This window comes from Dipodomys merriami, unplaced genomic scaffold (genome assembly GCF_024711535.1).
Source record: "Dipodomys merriami isolate MVZ:Mamm:240054 unplaced genomic scaffold, mDipMer1.0.p SCAF_26, whole genome shotgun sequence".
NCBI classification, from domain to species: Eukaryota; Metazoa; Chordata; class Mammalia; order Rodentia; family Heteromyidae; genus Dipodomys; species Dipodomys merriami.
In genome coordinates, this window is record NW_027204048.1 from 11,437,501 (window position 1) to 11,452,683 (window position 15,183).

Sequence of the window (15,183 nt, forward strand, 5' to 3'; positions counted from 1 at the left end):
GTTTAGGTCCTCTTTGATTTCCTGGCTTTCCTTTCCCAGCTATACACCTGCATCTCAGTGGCCACATCTAGATTCAAATTAGGCTGGGAAATGGTGTGTTTTAGCTAGGCCAGTTGCCAGTTGAAGTAAACCAAGAGCAGAGTAGATACTGAAGGGGTAACCAACTGTTTCTGGTACTCTCACGAGGTGAAACCCTTAGCTATTAAGGGAAGAAGAAGAAGCAAGGGTGCTGGTCCACTGGGGCCAGGTCACCTTTTAGTACCCAGACCACTTTCTAGTCTTTGAAGGGTCTGCTAAGATCTCATGTTCCTTGTTCCTCCTGGCTTCTTGACCTAGGTCCAGTGTTAAACCTGTAACTGGCACACAGAAGGTTCTCAGTAATATTCATTAAACAGAACTGAACTGGACAAACAGCTCTATTGTTTACTTACCTGCCTTCAGCCTGCCAGAAGTTTTTTGGACTCATTACCTCAAAAAATAAAAACTGTGCCAGGCACCAGTGGCGCACACCTGTAATCCTAGCTACTCAGGAGGCTGAGATCCGAGGATTGCGGTTCAAAGCCAGCTCAGGCAGGAAAGTCCGTGAGACTCTTATCTCCAATAAACCACTAGAAAACCAGAAGTGGCGCTGTGACAAAAGTGGTAGAGTGCTTGCCTTGAGCTGAAGAGCTGAGGGACAGTGCCCAGGCCCAAGGTTCAAGCCCCACAACTGACAAAAGTAAAACAAGAAAAAAAAAGTGTGCTGTGTAAGGAGGGAGCTAGCAATTGTTTTCCATGGGGAATTTGCAAATATAGCATGCAAAGTCATCATTAATAACAAGTGTTCATTCTACATGCCTTCTGTAGGACCACACTTGGTCTTCAGTTGCTTTTGTGTGAAAAGGTTGCCCTTGGTTGATTTTGTGGCTATGTCGCCAGCCTTGAGTTTCCTAACAACTTGGAGAAACTGAGGAAAAAGCCACTATGTCCCCACAGGAAAAGTCATCTAGTCAGCACCTCTGAAGCACAGTCATGCCATTCTCTGGATCCCAAGATTGTATCTTCAACAATGATTTACACTCTGGTCACAATCACCCAATTTAAGTGTATATAGTCTCTGAGGGGCAGAACATGCCTATTAGCACAAATGATGAAAGGAGAGACACAGCATGTCAACCTATTTCTAGATGACTCTATCAACATGCTTAAATGTATTTAGACCTACCGAGTTAGTAAAGAAAAACTGAGGGGGATAATAAAAGCATAATCATTGACTTAATGATCAGTCATCAAAAAATACACAAATGATAGCCAGGTGCCAGTGGCTCATACCTGTAAACCTAGCTACTCAGGAAGCTGAAGTCCAAGGATAGAAGTTCAAAGCCGATCAAAGCAGAAGATATTCTATCTCCAATGAACTAGAAAGAAAAGCTAGACTGAAGGCATGATTCAAGTGGTAGAGTAGCAGCCTTTAGCTAAGCAAGAGTCTAAGGCTCTGCATTTAAGCTCAGTACCAGGATAACTAACTAAATAAATAAAATAAGTTTGTATTGTAAGAGGCTATCTGTCTCAAGAACTATCAGCCCTACAAATTAAACCCTCATTAGGAAAATAAGTCCAAGTAGTAGCCTTAGAATAGAAGTGAAATTAATCCAAGATTAATGAAATAAAGTGAGCTGGAATAATTCTTATCCCAGCTGAAAGCTCAGCTTGCATATATTAAGTGATGTGCATGTCCTTATGATTCTACGGGGAATTGTGACTTCTCATTATTTCTTCATCTTGACCTTCAGCCATTTATTTGCTCTTTATCTCTTCTGAGACTCCACTTAAGGAATTCTGAAACATTTCTTAATACAAGTTACACAGCTTTTCATTACACAATTGGAATTTAGCTTTCAAGTGTAGCTGATCTGATAACGCACTCAAATTCACATTTCAAGGTACATCATTTAGATTGATAGCTGTGTGGAGTGGGAACGTCTCACCTGCTGGGAGAGAGGAGGAGTGTAGGAGGGATGTGGGCCTGAAAAGAAAAAAAACTCAGTTCCTAGAGACAGCAAGCAGGTGAGGGCTGTATAAAGAAAAGCAGAGACACAGACATAGACCCAAGGACATAGGCAAAAGCCATAGAAATAGAGATAGAAGTCAAGTTATACACATATAGAGAATATAACATATAGATGATATAGATGTGGGTTATCTGTAGCTGTAGATCTAAATAAAGATAATGATTCAAATAAGTTGAAAATGGCATTTCAAAGCATTATCTGCCCACTGCTATGGTATGAGTGTGGTTTGAATGTGTCACCCAAAGGTTTATGTGCCAGGAACTTGGCCCCCAGTATGTAGGTGTTGAAGTGGTAGAAACTTCTTCAGGAGGTGGAGCCTAATGGAAGTTGGGTACATCCTGGGGGTCACCAACCATTGTAGTATTTGTCCATCATAACAGTGAGTTGTTATACAGTGGAAGTCCCCTGCCATGACTTCCCTGTCCCCTTCACGTGTTCCCACCATGGTATGTCTCCGCCATTCCGAGAAGCAGCCAAAGGCCAACTTCCAGCCGAGCCAATCGTAAACTTTCAGCCTATAAAGCTGCAAACTAAATCAACCTCTTTTCTGTCTACATGACCTAACTTCAGGTATTTTGTTATAGCACTAGAAATCAGAATAATACACATATTTATATTTTGCAACAGGATTATCCACAATAGCCAAAAATGGAACATAAGTATCTATCAGTAAGTAAGTTGATAAACAAAATGTGCTCTGTGTATATGCACAGGTACCTCTATATATCTAGCAAGTGTGATATATGCATATTATTCATCCTTTAAAAGAAAGGAACATCTACCCAGTTGCTGGTGGCTCATACATGTAATCCTAGCTACTCTGGAGGTTGAGATCTAAGTATTACAGTTCAAAGCCAAGCAGAAAAATCTGTGAAACTCTTGACTCCATTTAACTATTAGAAAACTGGAAATGGAGCTGTGGCTCAGAGTAAGTGAAAGAGCTCAGGGGCAGTGCCTAGGCCCTGAGTTCAAGCCCCATGATTAAAAAAGAAAAAAAAAAGGCAAATTCTAGGGTCCACATATGGAGACACCTGCCCATAGTCTCAGATATGACCAAGACTGCAGTAGAAAGATCTCATTCGGAGGCTAACCCTGGCCTAAAATGTGAGACTTTAACTAGAAAATCACTAAAGCAAAAAACAAGCTGGCGGTGTGATTCAAGTGCTACAGAGCCTACCTAGCAAGCAGAGACTTGAAATTCAAAAATAAATAAACCACTGAATGAAAAAGAAGTTCTTACACATGCTACAACATAAATGAATCAGGAGGACATTGTGAAACTGAAGTCAGTCCGTTGCAAAGCAACAAAAACATTATCCCACTTCTATTAGGTACTTAGGATAGGGGGATTCACAAAGCAACAAAAACATTATCCCACTTCTATTAGGGACTTAGGATAGGGGGATTTGTAGAGGCAGAAAGCAGAGCGGCACCGGAAGCTGGCAGAGAAGGCAGTTACTGCTCATGGCACCAGAGTTTCTGTTTACAGGATACAAAGAGTTCTGGAGATAGGGTCATTTGCATAGCACCATGAATGTATTTAGTAATAACCAAGTGTACACTTGAAAATGGCAAAGACGGTTAATCTCCATATTGTTAGTATTTCTCTACACCAAGAAGCATCATGTATGCACACCATATCACACATGTGACTCACATGAAAACAACTGCATTTGGAAAAAAATAAGAGAGTGGCAGACAGACAGAAAAGCAGCAATACTTGTGTACTGTCCATCTTTGCCTAAGACCTTTCCTACTATAGACACCAAAGGACCAGCAGAAAGGGAACTTCTTTAGTATTCATGTATATTAAATGATTCATGATAATAATAGTATTCCTGCATTAGCGCTCAAATTCCATAGCAAGTCACGTGCTTACAAGTAACAGAAATGAAAAAGTAACAGAAATGTGAACGTTTGTTATTCAGAGGGAGGTCCAAAGACCAGAGGCATGAGAAATTCGTTGATAGTTAGGCACGCAATTCTCTGGAATCAGATTCCCAGAGAGTCAGTTGCCCGTTGAAGTTGGAGAGATACTGAGGTTAACTTTTGAAAGCTGCAAATAGAGAAAAAAAATTAATAATTCTTGATAAGGTTGAGCTGGGAGGAAAACAAGTCATTAACAACACATCATGATATTGTAAGTTAAACTAAGGAAAACATGTGTGTTTTGCCCTCTTAAGCTCTCAAAAATGATTAAAGTCGCCAGGCACCAGTGGCTCTGGCTTGTAATCCTAGCTACTCAGGAAGCTGAGATCTGAGGAACCTGGTGCAAAGTCAGCCTGGGCAGAAAAATCTATGAGACTCTTATCTTCAGTGAAAAAATGAAAAGCTGGAAGTGGAGGTGTGGCTCAAGTGGTAGAGCACCAGCTTTGAGTGAAAAGCCAAATGAAAAGCTCAAGGCCCTGCCCCAATACTAACACAAACACACACAGAGAGACACACACACACACACATACACAGATTAAATCCAATCCATTAACACGGAAAAAAAAACTTAAATGGAACCACAAGTTTAATGTAATATGACAATGACAGTGTTTTTTAAAGGCTATACTATCTTTCATGGAAAAAAGGATGATTTTTAAAAACCCAAGAGCCAAACACAAAGGTCTTACTAAATGGCTGGCAGGGAATTTTCCAGGTTAAAAGTTCCAAGAACTCACCACTCTAGCAGAATTAATACATAGCATACGACATATTCATTTGCCAGGAAAACTGCTCATCCTCATAAACATTCAAAAACAATAAAATACTGCTCACTCGTAATGTGAGAAAAATAACTAATACCCACAGCCCACTAGATCCCTTTGGTTGAATTAATATGGTATAGAGGACAGAAAAAATCCCAATTTATTCATTTGAATACGAAAGGAAAAGATAATAAATATAAGTATCCAAAAATACACAAACTGGTCACTGGTGGTTCATTCCTGCCACTACTTGGGAGGCTGAGATCTGAGAATCTCAGTTCAAAGCCAGCCCAGTCAAGAAAGTCTCTGAGACTTTTATTTCTACTTAACTACCAAAAAGCCGGATGTAGAGGTATTGCTCAAGTGGTAGAGTACCAGCCTTAAGCAAAAGAAAAAAGCTAAACAAGAGCACGTAGGCCCTGAGTTCAAGTTCTAGTACAAGCACTAAAAACATAAAAAATTACAGATCAAGAAAGAAAGAAAGTCCATGTTTGTCTTAAGAAGACTTTCTCTTGGGAAAAATTTCATGTGGTTTTATTGCAATATGCTTCTCCCATTTCTGTGAGGAATGCCCAACAGGAAAATAAAAATTAGTGAGATAAAGCAGAGATGACTGGGAGGGAAAAGTGGAGTTAGATTCTTTGTCTAACACCAGGGCATTCTTGGCTGGAAAGCCCTTTTTCCACACACTGATAATCTTCCAGAGTTACTCCAGTCTCTGTCTGCTTTCATTTTCTTTCCTCTGGCAAACTTCCATTCACTCTGGCTTTTGCAACAGTAAAAATAAGTAAATTTGACTCCATAAAACCCAGGGTTATTTTACAAGTACAAACCGAAAATCAACCTTAGTTTTGGCTTGTTGTTTTTTGAAATTGATGCTAATTCTAAGCAACAACCCAGAGAATCCCTGGAGGTTTACATGAGCTCATCAGTAGCACAAAAAAAAATCATTTTAAAGTAATCTTTAAGTGTTTTCAAGAGCAAGAAGGAAAATCTTTAAATTGCTGAGTTACTTGGCACAGTTGACATGCCTAGTGAGTCCTGCCAAATCTCACCCAGGGAGGGACTAAAGGTGACTTGTCTTCTCTTACTAACATCTTGGATTTGAGGTCCACAGGTGAGATTGTTTTGGCAGTCTTGGGGTTTGAACTCAGGACCTTGTGCTTGCTAAGCAAGTACTCTGCCATTTGAGCCATGACTCCAGTCCTAGATATCTTTTTGCTTGTTTGTTGGGGTGGGGGGTTGAAGAGGTTTTGCTTGCTAGGGAGGCTCTTTGGTTAGTTTTTGTTTTATTGAGAGGGCAGAGGGTTTGAGACAAAGTCTCATTATATATAGCTCAGGCTGGCCTTGAACTCACTATGTAGCAGCAGTCTGATCTCAAATCCCCAACCCTCTTGCCTCCAACTCCTGAGTTCAGGATTATAGGGGACATCTTAAGAGATGAATTTAATACTCTTATAAATGTCTTTCTCTAATTTTATCAATCATACGTTACAACATTAAAATTTTGTTGAGCAAAGCAAGAGTTAACAACTTAAAAATGGGGGGGGAGTGGGGGAGGGCGGGGGACAAAGTATAAAATGCAAGAAGCCACCCTCATGCGGAGATAAACATCTGCAGGCCTCTGCAACTGTCAGCCATTAGAATAGTAAAAAAAAAAATTTAAATCTCAGAAGAAAACCACACTGAAAGCCTTTGCCACTGGCACAAATGTGAGAGATATAAACTGGTACTCAGGGACCAGCAGGGAGGTATGCGTGCACCTGCATCTAAATGCCTGCTGTCATCAGCCCTTCTGGGACAGTGGGCATACCTGCACTGAAGTTCCCCTGCTCGGTGGTTCCCCCAACCTACGATCATCAAAAGCTCAAAGGAAGCAGAAACATCCAACAGCATGTTCCTTTCCCACATAGAGGCTGGAGGTCTTTCATAGATTGAGAAAGAAACCAGGGGCCAGAGGGTTAAAAGAAATCCACTCCAATGACATACCTCATGATATAAATAAGATGTTACACTTGATTTCCCTTCAAATTAATTCCACTTTGTCCAACAGTATGAAATGATGATTCTATAAATATGCAACCAGCCCTAACATTCTCCTAACATTCTCCTTAAATTTATTTTTTGCCTCCATCTATGTCCTTCAAAATGCAAAACTAGATCCAAGGGTACATCTCAGTGGTGGAATGCTGGCCTGCCTTGCACACAGCCCTTGATTTGATCTGCACCGCTACAAAATAAACAAGCAAATTCATCTAAAACTAAAGCACTTTAGGAATACTCTTGTGACCACCAGGGACCAGCAGGCTCACTTGAAAATACAGAGAATCCCAGAAAAATAAAGAACACATTTTCAAGGATACCATGTCATCTAGACAGAGACAGCTATTTGCCTCCACAAATAATGGGTCTTTAAAAGCTAATGTCAAGTTTATTGCTTTCTGAAATGTAAAGCAGAGAACTTTACAATTTGCCCCTTCAGCAAGTTCCAGGTTTAAATATATTGATGTGATAGGGAAAGGTACATGCATGTGAATATATAGAATTTGTAGGAATCATCATTTACGTTAGAAATTTCTTTATACAAACATTTATTTTAAAACGAAAAAAAAGCACATGGCAAGAATGCTCTGAGGCTGCAGAAGAATCCAGCTGTCCATGGGAGCAGCCTTTCACTGAGAGACATGAGTGACGGCAGATGAGGGTCTCTTGAGAATAGACTCGACAGAGAACGACAGCGGTTCATTCACCGCGAGTTTTGTTCCAACTTGTTTGGCTACAAAAAGGTCTTTTGCACACCTATCTATTGTAAATGTGTACCTCTGGTTTTCCTGGACCAGACACTCCCTGCGTTTCTTTGGGGTCTCTTCAAAGGCTTCTTTGACAAATGGTGGTGCTTTCAATTCAGGACCTAATTTGTCACTTTGTGTTTGCTGGAGTAATGAATGGAATGGATTAGGTTTAAGTGGCATTGGGTGCCTGGTGTTTTCTTTGCTGATCTTGTTTAAGACTTGCCCTTGAGCTGCCAGGCAGTCCGTGTCAACAATGGGAGAGAAATTCCGCCGGGGAGGGGAGAAAGCAGACCTCTGTGGGGTGGCCTGGTGACCCTGCAGGTCACTTCTGGATGTCTGGATCTCTGGAGTGTGAGGCAGTACCATGGGACCTTCCAGTTTGGGAGGCAGCATGTCCTGTTCTGCACTGAGCCCGTCCCGGACTCCTTTCAACTCCCAGCTGGCCCCTGGCTTCAGGGCTTGAACTGAGGTGGTAGCATTTAGCAAGCACTGCTGATAAAGGAGGGTGTCACTAATGGGACCACACTTGGGCCAAACGAAAAATCTTGAAGACAGCGGATATTGCCTATAAGTCGTGGCCACACTGACGTTAGAAGAAATCAGTTCCATATTCCCAGATCCTGAATACTGCATGGTAAGATCAAGGCAGGTGGGCATCAAATTGCAGAATTCCTTGCTCGCTGGCTCCCCTGGGGATGGGCTATAAGCGCTTTTGAAGGAGTTGTATTCAGGTCCTGGTACCATGCGGTTGGGCAGGAACAAAGCAGCAGTCTGAGAAGTTTCCAACATCTCCCTCTCTTTGTATTCTCTCTCCAGCATAATGTTCTCCAATTCCTTGTCAGCAAACGCCCTTCTTTTCCTCATTCTGTCACTAACTGGAGGAGGCAAAGGTAGGGTCCCTCCTAGGTAAGTCTCGGCTGTTATGGGGCGATAACCTGAAACATGCAAACGTGCACAGCAAAGAGATTAGCATTTCGGGATGAAAATCTGCAAAAACCAAAGGAAACACCACAACTCAGTAGAACAATTGTGCATAATTCTAGATCCCTAATACTTTTCAATAGAGAGCAAAAGTTTAGGTTCAATTTCGATTTGTTTCCTCTGGGGAAAACATTTCCATCTTGTAACATTTGTTCCTGGTTTTTGGTTTGGGGATATGTATCTTCATATGTGTGTGTGTGTGTGTGTGTGTGTGTGTGTGTGTGTGTGTGTGTGTGTGTGTGTGTGTGTGTGTGTGTGTGTGTACATATATATATATATGTTTATCTGCTTGCTTGCTTGAACAAGTGTATTTATTGACTGAGACTTTAATATTCTTCCCAGATTCATACATATTAAGAGATAAAGATGTCCATCTTGCGTCAACCAATGCCTTCTTTCCTTTTCATCTGTGTTCATTATTTTAAAAGGTATCTAGCCAGTGGCTCATGCCTGTAATCCTAGCTACTCAAGAGACTAAGATCTGAAGATCACAGTTCAAAGCCAAGTTAAGCAGGAAAAGTCCATGAGACTGTTAACCCCAATTCATCAGCAAAAAGTCAGAATTAGAGATGTGGCTCAGGCAATAGAGAGCTAGCATTGAGAATAAAAAGCTAAGGAACAGTGCCCAGGCCCTGAGTGCAAGCACTAGTACTGGCACACAAAAAAAAGAAAAAAGAAAAAATTATATATCTATACCTAGAGCTGAAGTCACTTTTATTTTCTAAAGATGCCTCATTATGTACATATTGTTACAGTTGTAGAATAATCCAAGGAGAACTAGGAGAAAAAGAAAAAAGAAAGTTAAAGGAGATTAGTGAGGAGAAAAAGAACAAAAAAGACCTAAGGAAATAGAGAAGCATAGAAAATTGAAAAGTGCTGTTACTAGTCAAACATACTTTACAATGGACAATTTAGCCAGGTCTTCCCCTTAACAACCAGTACAAATAAAGAAAAGCAAAAGCAAAACAAAACTGGAGGTGGGGGGCGCCAAGGGTATTCCCAGTTATATTCAAAATAACAGGTTTGAAGCATTTTTCCCAAGCTCAATCATGTTGGCCAGATACCAAAATGGTTGAACAAGCGATCATTAAAATGAAGATTAAGTCATCACACATTTCATGAATAGAGACAAAATCAAAACCAGAGATTAGTGTAATGTAAACAGAATTCCTGGTGGCATGAAATACTCAGAGTGTGTCATCATTTCCAAACACTCACCACTATCAAATTTGTTTGAAGGATCCGTGGTGATATTTGTGCATACATGGTGACCAACCCATTGTATTCATTTGCAAATGAAATAAAACTTGAAAATTAATGTTTCCAATTTCTTTCCCAAGTGTTTGCCAGGAAGTTATTTACTTGACTCTACTGTTCCGTTTAGTCCTCTGACTTCTCAAATTGCTTTGGCAAAATTTCAATTTATCAATGTGGTTCCTATGGTTATAAATCTGTTTACCCACTATGTAACCCAATTCGTTTTTACTTCATGAGAATCTTCTCTAAGGTCAGAAGTGCACAGCACTGGGTGAGACACAAACTTTAAAACCTGCCCTGCATCAACTGAATTCAGAGGCAACACGAGAAAAAGAATGAACTGAAGAAAGAACTCAAATATCTATTCACTTTAAAGGAAAAAAAAAAATTCTTTCCATGGGAACTTTCTGATGTGGACTAAAGCTAATACAGAGTTTCTCTTAGGTAAATTTCAAGAAAATTTAAAGAAGCCAAAAGAAAGCCATGAGAGGTAGCCCAGCAATCACTTAGCAGATTTAATAAACACTACCCAAAGAATGATGCTTTAGAATATCAGTAATACATTAAGGAAAAGGAACCAAATGTGAAAACATGGGGAGAATTCACACTGCTCAAATTCAACCTCTACTTTGCTTGTTTGATTCAAACTTTGTCTTTGAGATTCTACAACCTTAACTGTCCAAGATAAAAGTGTGGAATAGAATAGCAGTTATCTCGATGGCCAGGGAGGAAAGAGTACAATGGAAAAGCATGGAATCTGAAGTTGAATCCCAGACTAAAGGTGCTGATTAATCACCCATTGCTGACTTTGCTTCACATACTTTGTCCAAGTAGCTCCTTACAGCTAAGGAAAGAGAAGGGGTCTGGTACGTGAGCATTTTCATTCATTTATTTCCTTCCAAAACATCTGCTCCTGGATCATTTTGCAATGTATATCTGAGCCAAATTTCACATGGATTCCAACTTAACCTATTAGCTCTTAAAATGTGAGCAGGGTTCTTAAAAAGTAATGATGACACCAAGTATGAGGATGCCCCTTCCTGGACCTTATTTTCCTCCTAATAAAAATTGCTTTCTCTGCAGATATCTTCTTCATTATGTTACCAAGTATGAAGTAGGGCACCATGACTTGTGTCTATAATCCTAGTTGCTCAGGAGGCTGAGAGCAAAGGATGGAGATTTGAAACCAGCCCAGGCAGAAAAGTCCCTGAGCCTCTTATCTCCAGTTAACCATCAAAAAAAAAAAAAAAAAAACCATACATGGAGCTGTGGCTCAAGTGGTAGAGCTCTAGCCTTGAGCAGAGAGAGAAAGAGAGAGAGAGAGAATTATGTCATATGTCTGAATAATGAGAGTCATTCAACTCAGTTCAAGAGGCTAAAGAGTAATTAAGCATTGCCTTACCTTCTAAAATGCTTTTGGCCAACAAACTAGGTGTTCTGACTTGCCTCTGATACACAGCTTTGCGCTCGAAATTATTCTGTTTCCCAGAAAGTCCCTTCTTGTCCTGTAAACACAACAAACATCAGTGCCTTGAAAGAAAGTGTAGGAGAAATAGAAAGGGTATTATTAATAAAGCTTCTAAAACCTACACCAAACTAAATATATTTCTTTTGCTATCCTGGGGGCGAGAGGGGGGAACCATTCCAAACAAGTTAAAATGCACACCCTTAATCCCAAGTTCACCAGTTTGAAGCTCTCTCTTGAGCCTGTAACTAGTTAGCAGTCACTCTAGAAATACTTCAGGGAAAATGTCACCAAAGTGACATGGAGGGAGGTGAAATGAATGGCTAAGGGAGTCCTTCCCGAAGAGACGGCTGAGCTGATTGCATTGGGGTGAACGTGCACAGGACCTTAAAGGGCAGTTGAGCAGAAAAGCAGGACAAGCATCTTCCCAGATAGGGTGGATAAAATAGGGTGATGGAGAGGGGAAATAGTCTTCCTGCATTCAGCACCACCTTCCCTCACCACTCCCGGCCTATGTTACCCCCCAGGTCAGTGGGATTCTGGAATTTTCTCTTCTAATCCAACCCAGAGGATGATGGGGAAGCTTGCAAGAAGAGGTATGTTTGGTGAGGGACCAGGATGGGGGGGAGGGGGGGGAGGACGCTCTCTCCCTTGGGACCTCACCTGCTTTGGCATGTATGTTGACCTAGTTGCCAGTGGATATCTGTCAAGAAGGTCAAATGGAAAGCTCTCCCGGGGCTGGGAGTGTGGCTCAGTGGCAGAGCGCTAGCCTAGCACCAGTGAGACCCTGGTTTCATCCCCAACATGGCAATTTTATTTTCATTTCGTCTTCTCTGCACCTAGGAAGAGGCTCTGTACAGCTTCCCTTGTTTGCCCTGACATCAACTGTTTAAAATAATATATATATATATATATATATATATATATATATATATATATGATAAATCCAAGCCTCTCTTCTAACAACTACCCTTGTTCTCTTCCCACCTGAGCCCCATCGTGCCCCATGACCCCTGCACAGAATCTTTGGCCACACCGGCTGGGGGCTGCAGACGCCCGACTTGGTCTCCTTCTGTCACAAGATTCGTCCTGTCGCTAAAGGTGACTGCGGAGCGCTGGGGACCCGGCCTGCCTGTGGGAATCGAGGCCTGGCCCTGTGGCCACCTCCCTCAGCCCATCCCAGCCCGCCACCGAAACTAACTGAAATAAATTAACATCGGGGCAACCATCGCCCAAACCTCTCATCTTAGCTACTCAGGAGGTTGAGATCTGAGATGCTGGCTTCAAAGCCAGAAATGAGAATTCGCATCTTCAATTAATCACACACACAAAAAGTGGGGGCCTCCCCTAACGGACAGCGCCCAGGCCCTGAGTTCAAACCCCCCAAAACCAGCACAAGAATAACAGTAATAGTAATGATCATGAATAGTCATAATCATAAAGTCACACACACACACACACACACACACACACACACACACACACACACACACACACACACCCCGGGTCTCAAAGGAAACTCCACGCACTCTGCTTTTCAATAGGAATAAAGGTCCGGCCAAGGTCCCCGGCCTTCCCTCCCTCCTGAGACTACTCTCTAGTAGTTGGGGAGGGGGGGGTGTCAGCATCACAAGGGCAGTGGGTCGCGGCCCGGTCCCCTCCTGACTCCCCGGGGTGACCCGGGACGCACGGCTGCGCGCCCCAGCCCGGGCCGGCGAGGGCCCCGCGCGCACGCACCTCGGTGGCCTGCTGCCTCCGGAGCGCCACCTGGGCGGCCATGACGCGCTGGCGCTCCACCACCAGCAGGCAGTTGGCACACTGGCAGTCCCGCCAGCGGCAGAAGCGCTTGTGGCCCTTGAGGCAGGACACCACGCCGTGGTTGCGGCAGCGCGCGCACTTGGGCGTGCGGCTCAGCTTGCGCGGCTCGGGGCCGCCGCCCGCCTCGGCCCCGCGCTCCGCCGGGCCGGACGGCGGCAGCGACGGCCGGGGCGCGGGGGGCGGGGGCCTCGGCGGGCGCTCTGCCCCCGCTGGCTCCGGCCCGCCCGGGCCCCGCGGCGGTGGCGAGGCGCCCGTCTCCTCGCTGTCACCGTCCTCCTCCGGGTCTGCGTCCTCCGCGTCGTCCTCGTCGTCCTCCTCCTCCTCTTCCTCCTCGCCGGCCCCGTGGGCCGCCGCCAGCGGGCTGGGTGGCGAGGGTGGCGGTGGCGGCGGCGCCCCACGGCCGTCCTCTTCCTCCAGCTCCAAGCTCTCCACGTCGATCTCCCAGTCCCCGGCTCCAGGACCTGCTGGCCGACCGGCCATGGCGCGCGCGCGCGCGGTGCCTCTCTGGTCTCGGCTGCCCACACTCTGGAGAGACACAGAACCCGGTCCCAAGACGCGCCCGAGGTCGGCAGGGGCCAGGCCTGAGCCTGCGGCCCGGGCCTTCCACAGGCCAGGCTTCTGCCTCGAGTTCTCCTCCTCCCTCCCGGAGTCCTTTCTTGTATCTCTAAGGGCCCCAGCGATCCACAGTCCAACGGGGGAAGGAGGGAGTTTCATGTCATGGATTCCCGATGATCTGTAAGCACCTGACCCACCAACAAACACAGCCCTCCAGAAACAAATCCCCCAGGAGCTCATTGACCTCAGACACGGGGCCACCGCCTCTGCCCAGGCCGCCCTAACCCTCAGGCCTTGCCAGACCCAACTCCCACGGCCGGGGTGCACATCGGAGGAAAGAAAAGCAAGAAAAGCGCACCGATGCGGGTGTTCTTCCTGCCACAAACAACACTGACGCTTCCCCAAAGCCTCTCGTTCCCCTACACCACCATCACCACCACCGGGACCCTGGAGAAGGTCTTCCATCACCCCCTCCCCTCACCCCCAAAGAGGCAACTGAAAACCGACAGTCACTCGATCGGCATCACCCCGCACAGGGCTGAGCCACGCTTCTTGATTTCCAGGAAAGCCAGACAGGCCAGTCAAACAGAACCGACGTGGAAAGGTGGCTCAAGCCCTTGGCTCCTCCCCGACACCCCGGCCGCAGGCATCGCCGAACTCACCAGAACTCGGAGGCCCAGAGTCCAAAGGTCTCCAGCTTGAGGATCGGGCTGCAGAGGGTGCGTGCAAATGGAAATGGGGCGGGGAGGGAAGGGAGCGCGGCCACCCCGCGCCACGAAACCTGAGAGTGGGGATGACAGGCGGCCCCGAGCCCCTTTAGGTGGGCATGGGAGGGAGGGAGGTAGAGGAGAGTGTAGGAGCCGGGAAGGGAGGGAGGTGAAGTCCTCTCCCAGCGCCTCCCAAACTCTGCCAAGTTCTGTTCCGTCTTCCAGCCCGGGGCTGTGCCCTGGGGCTGAGTCCGCTTTCGACTTCTGCGGGCCTCCAAGAGGCCCGGCCAGCCCTGGTCGCCGGCTCTCCACGCCGCCTCTCCCCGCAGGCGCAGGCACGCACGCACGCCACGGCGGGGTGTGCGGCGCCCACACCGCGGTCTCCAGCCTCCGCTCCCCTCCCTAGTATTATCCACTCGCCTCCCCACACTCCACCCAGCTCCGCGCCCTCCGATTGGCCAGTTGTCAGGCGGTGTGCGCGCTGATTGGCCGACGCCAGCCATCTGGGGCGTCCTCCTCCCCCTTCTCCTCCTCCTCCGGGCGGATACGCGCTACCTCCCAGCCCGGCTCCTCCAGACTCAGCCCGCCCGGCCTTCGCAGCAGCCGGGGTCCCGGTTCCTGAAGCTAAACCCTGAAGCGCCACCGCGCCTGCGGGAGAGAAGGGCTCCTTCACCCCGAGGGCTCGGACGCTGGCGGAGACAAAACTCGTACGCATCGCGTTGTCCGCCAGAGAAGGTAAAGCACATCAGGAGGCCGAGATCAAAACTGGCTGGCGCCCATCCCTCATTAGCAGCATCTCCAATGGCTTCCCCCGGACTCGAGGCCTCGCACCGCGGGGCTGGAGATCGGGCTACTCTAACCTTC

The 15,183-nt window shown here is 45.6% G+C and overlaps 1 protein-coding gene across 2 annotated transcripts; it reads right to left on the reverse strand.

The window, feature by feature from the left end:
• Positions 1 to 7,174: 7,174 nt before the first annotated feature.
• Positions 7,175 to 14,671, reverse strand: Dmrt2 (doublesex and mab-3 related transcription factor 2). Of its 2 annotated transcripts, XM_070035451.1 has the most exons (5): positions 14,275 to 14,671; positions 12,977 to 13,582; positions 11,177 to 11,279; positions 9,214 to 9,294; positions 8,386 to 8,471 (listed from the first exon to the last, which is right to left on the reverse strand). In XM_070035451.1, exons 2-4 carry the CDS (start codon positions 13,535 to 13,537, stop codon positions 9,239 to 9,241), a joined length of 720 nt encoding a protein of 239 aa, XP_069891552.1. In that variant the 5' UTR covers positions 13,538 to 13,582; positions 14,275 to 14,671; the 3' UTR covers positions 8,386 to 8,471; positions 9,214 to 9,238. The 2 variants fall into 2 exon arrangements, with proteins under 2 accessions (XP_069891551.1, XP_069891552.1); XM_070035450.1 differs by lacking the exon at positions 9,214 to 9,294 and having other exon boundaries at positions 7,175 to 8,471; positions 14,275 to 14,667.
• Between the last annotated feature and the right edge of the window lie 512 nt (positions 14,672 to 15,183).

Excerpts from the sequence above, each read along its gene's own strand:
- Dmrt2 (XM_070035450.1), bottom strand. The coding sequence starts at position 13,537 with ATGGCCGGTCGGCCAGCAGGTCCTGGAGCCGGGGACTGGGAGATCGAC. Across the intron at positions 11,280-12,976 it reads GGAGGCAGCAGGCCACCGAG|GACAAGAAGGGACTTTCTGG; the intron begins GTGCGTGCGCGC and ends TTGTGTTTACAG. Across the intron at positions 8,472-11,176 it reads GGCCAAAAGCATTTTAGAAG|GTTATCGCCCCATAACAGCC; the intron begins GTAAGGCAATGC and ends TGCATGTTTCAG.